This window comes from Myotis davidii, unplaced genomic scaffold, assembly GCF_000327345.1.
Source record: "Myotis davidii unplaced genomic scaffold, ASM32734v1 scaffold62, whole genome shotgun sequence".
Classification (NCBI taxonomy): Eukaryota; Metazoa; Chordata; class Mammalia; order Chiroptera; family Vespertilionidae; genus Myotis; species Myotis davidii.
The window spans coordinates 4,736,615-4,740,089 of record NW_006295180.1 but is presented as its reverse complement, the minus strand read 5'-3'; the positions used below and the strand labels follow the sequence as shown (position 1 = coordinate 4,740,089).

The window sequence follows — 3,475 nt, the reverse complement described above, 5'->3', positions numbered from 1 at the left end:
GGAGATGAGCATTTGCAAATAAACTATCCTTCCCAGACCTGGAAGTGACAGGCTCAAAATAAATTGCTAGTATATGTAGGTATATTACAACCAGCTGGCATGTTTTCTAAAAAAATGCAGCATTAGGAGGTGCTTATTAAGGTGCTTCTTAATTCATGTTTTTTTATGGAATGTATCAGACAAACATCTACAAACAAACATGAACACAGGCACACACATGCACGTGGACAAGTTTCTGTACAGTTTATGTTCGGGATGCTTACATGTGTACACAAGAACCACACACACACACACACACACAAAGTTCCCTCTCTAGCTCCCTGAAGTTCTGAATGTTGTCTAACCCATAAAATGTTAAAATATTTCATTTCCATATAAAATATATACAAAAATAGATATCATTTACAAAAACCAGATAGTATTTCCAGTTTTCCTTAGTAACCCACTCAGTCCCCCTGTCCTCCTTTTCTTCTCAGAACGTTGCCATCTCCAGCAAAGAGCGCTTGAACTGCAGCGTGTTTCTGGACAAGTCTGTCACTTGGTGCACCATTTCCTGCAAGGCCGTAGTGCTGGGGTAGTGGAGGGCGGCCTTCTTAGTCGCCAAAACTATAGTCTTGAGCTGTTCGCAGAGCTGGTTGCTGGAGTTCATCACTTTGTTGCGAATGTCCTGGGCAGCAACCTGCCTTGTCAGCGTGTCGCCAATGAACACCAGTTTGTGCGCGCTCAGAATGACAAACTTGCTGTGTGCCACGAAGATCCGCGGGGGCTGGGCGGAGCTGACGCAGCTGAAGAGAGCGTCAATGGCATTGAGAAGGGAAATGTAATGGGTCTCACACTGGTCATAGTAGAAGCAAAGCAACTGCCGATCCTGAGTGCCCACGCTGCTGTTTACGGTGGGGAGGCTCTGAGAGGGCTTCCACTTTGACATGTCGTTTTCCACAGGCTTTGTAATTTCTTGTTCCAACAACTGGAACTGACTTAGCTGCAAGGAAGACAAAAGCAGATTTCAGTGAAGGTAAGACAGTGTGCTGTAATGGAAATTAATCAGGGGTGGGTGCTATAAGACAGAGGTTTTAATCCCAGGTGCTTATTAGATATGAAGCCTTGGTCAAGTCGTCTTGCTTTCCTAAAGTGTAAAATGTAGAAGCTGAGAAAGGTGATCCCTAAGAAATCCACCAGCTCTGACTTTCTATGATTGGATGATTGGCCTGCTGTGCCCTTAGACTGAAGGCTGCACAGGGTTTGAACCTAGCTCTGTTACCTATACCTTTATGAAAGTTAAGCGAGTTATTATTTACAAAGTGCTTAGAATGATGTTTGGTATAGGACAGCCTCTATGTAAATATTCATAAATGTTGAGTGGTGCAGGGGAAAGCAAATGTAGGGATCTCTTTATCAAGTAAATTGCTGACAGGAAAGCTTTGACTCTGTCCTTCAATATGCTTAGACAAATGACAATCCATGACCCATTTCTTGGTACAAATGACAACCCATGACCCATTTCTTGGTACAAATGACAACCCATGACCCATTGCTAACATGACACTCTATAAACCATTCCTACCCTTTCTGTCAAGATTTATATATGTCACTAGAGGCCTGGTGCACAGATTTGTGCACATCGAAAGGAAATTAATTAGAAGGTGGCCAGCGGGCAGGACAGGGTGAGATGGGCCAGACACACCCTTTAGCCAACCTCCAGCAGTCCCTCCCTGGCCAGCCGCACCTGGGGCAGTACTGGAGCTCGAAGGGCATCTGCCGAGTGAGTGGAGTCCCTCTGGCAGGTGGGGTCCCTCAGCCTGGCCTTCGGGGATAGGGCCGAAACTGGCAGTCGGACATCCCCCGAGGGGTCCTGGAGTGCGAGAGGGCACTCTGCAAAGTTGCTGTCACTTGGCAGCTCCTGTGTTGAGTGTCTGCCCCTTGGTGGTCAGTGAGTGTCATATCTACTGGCCGGTGGGCTGGTTGACCGGTTGCTTAGCCTTTTATATGTATAGATTATCCAGCGCTACAGGAAAGACTAATGCACATAACTATATGTACACTGTGGAAAAGAACATCTCTAAGGAAATCTAAATGTTAATTGTGCATCATAACAGTTCCACAGAGCTGTTGAAAGAAACGACATGCCAGAGTCAGACTCAACAAGTATTAGCTTTCTTCCTTCTCTTATTACAACCCCCAGATGGTGTATTATTTAAGTTGCAATAATAATAACGTCTAGCTATCCCACTGACTCTCAAGAGAGATTGTCTTTTGCAGGTAAGGACTACCTGTAACCTGAGCTTAGGACTCAATCTTTCACCCTGAGGTAGAGCAGAGATAACCTTGCCCAGCTCCTTCCCTGAGAAATGCACAGTGAGCTTTACTTTTCTACAGAATCTGTTTTCTTAGAAATTACTACGGTTTCAATAAGTTACCTAAAGCCCTGCAGTTTTACTTGGCCTAATGCCAAAGCAAACATAAACAGAGATAGGGTGCTGCTTCAGAATACTGAATTTATGCTTTTGCAAATATGTCTATAAATACATCATCTTGTTAGATAGAGGGCTGAGGGATTTCTCATTTTATGGAGAAGTAACTGAAGTTCAGAGAGGTTAAATGACTTGTCTAAGGGCACACGGCTGGTTAGTCAGAAAGAAAGGATTAGAACTCTGGTTTCCTGATTGCAATTGCCATTTCATGTCTCTACATGCCATTCTATGTAATCTAAAAAAGGGCTTATATATCCTCAATTGGTTCCTCTTTATTTTTATGCCCTTGCACCAGCAATACCCATCATTATCTGCCCCACTCAAGCTCTACTTTTGAATGACTCTGTCTTGCCCAAAGTCCTTAGTAAATGGACTTGGGTATATTTTGAAAACGTTGGATCCTGCCCTCCTACCCTTAGATTTGACCAAGAACAGCCAACCCAGAAACTTGTGTTGTAGGGGAGTGATAGGTAGGTAGGGAAATAGATAGACAGATAGACAGATAGACAGACTGACAGACAGAGATAGCCTAATCAGATTCTTTTTTAGGAATTTAATGAACCACAGCAGAGGTCGACTATCAGGTGAGATGAAAAGCCATCTACAGAAAGGGTTGTGAGTGGCCATTTATGGGTTCTGTAAAGTTATAGGGGAGCCAAATGAGTAGATAAGCAGGGGAAACTTTAAGAAAATAGGGAAGAAGGAAGCAAATTTACCGTATTTGCCGGCGTATAAGCCGATTTTTTGGCCCTTAAAAATATGCCTCCAAGTGGGGGGTCGTCTTATACTCCAGGTACACTTCAGATAGACTGCCCATAGTGCTTGCCCCGTGCCATAGTGGCCTCCCGATGCCCGCCCACTTCATTCCACATACCGTTCAGGCATCAGCAGCGCTGCTGGGTGTATGCTCGGCTGTTATGCGATTTTGCTGTTATGCGATTTTACCACACTCGCAAAATCGCACACAGCCGACCATACACCCAGTATGATAGCGCAAAATCGCG

At 44.5% G+C, this 3,475-nt stretch overlaps 1 protein-coding gene across 1 annotated transcript in view; it reads right to left on the bottom strand.

The window, feature by feature from the left end:
• Positions 1–228: 228 nt before the first annotated feature.
• NEDD9 (neural precursor cell expressed, developmentally down-regulated 9) overlaps positions 229–3,475 on the bottom strand; it is a 45,273-nt gene continuing 42,026 nt past the window's right edge. Inside the window, exon 6 of the mRNA XM_015567797.1 lies at positions 229–1,006. Within this exon, the coding sequence (XP_015423283.1) occupies positions 473–1,006 (534 nt within the window). The 3' untranslated portion in view covers positions 229–472. The remainder of the gene's footprint in view (positions 1,007–3,475) is intronic.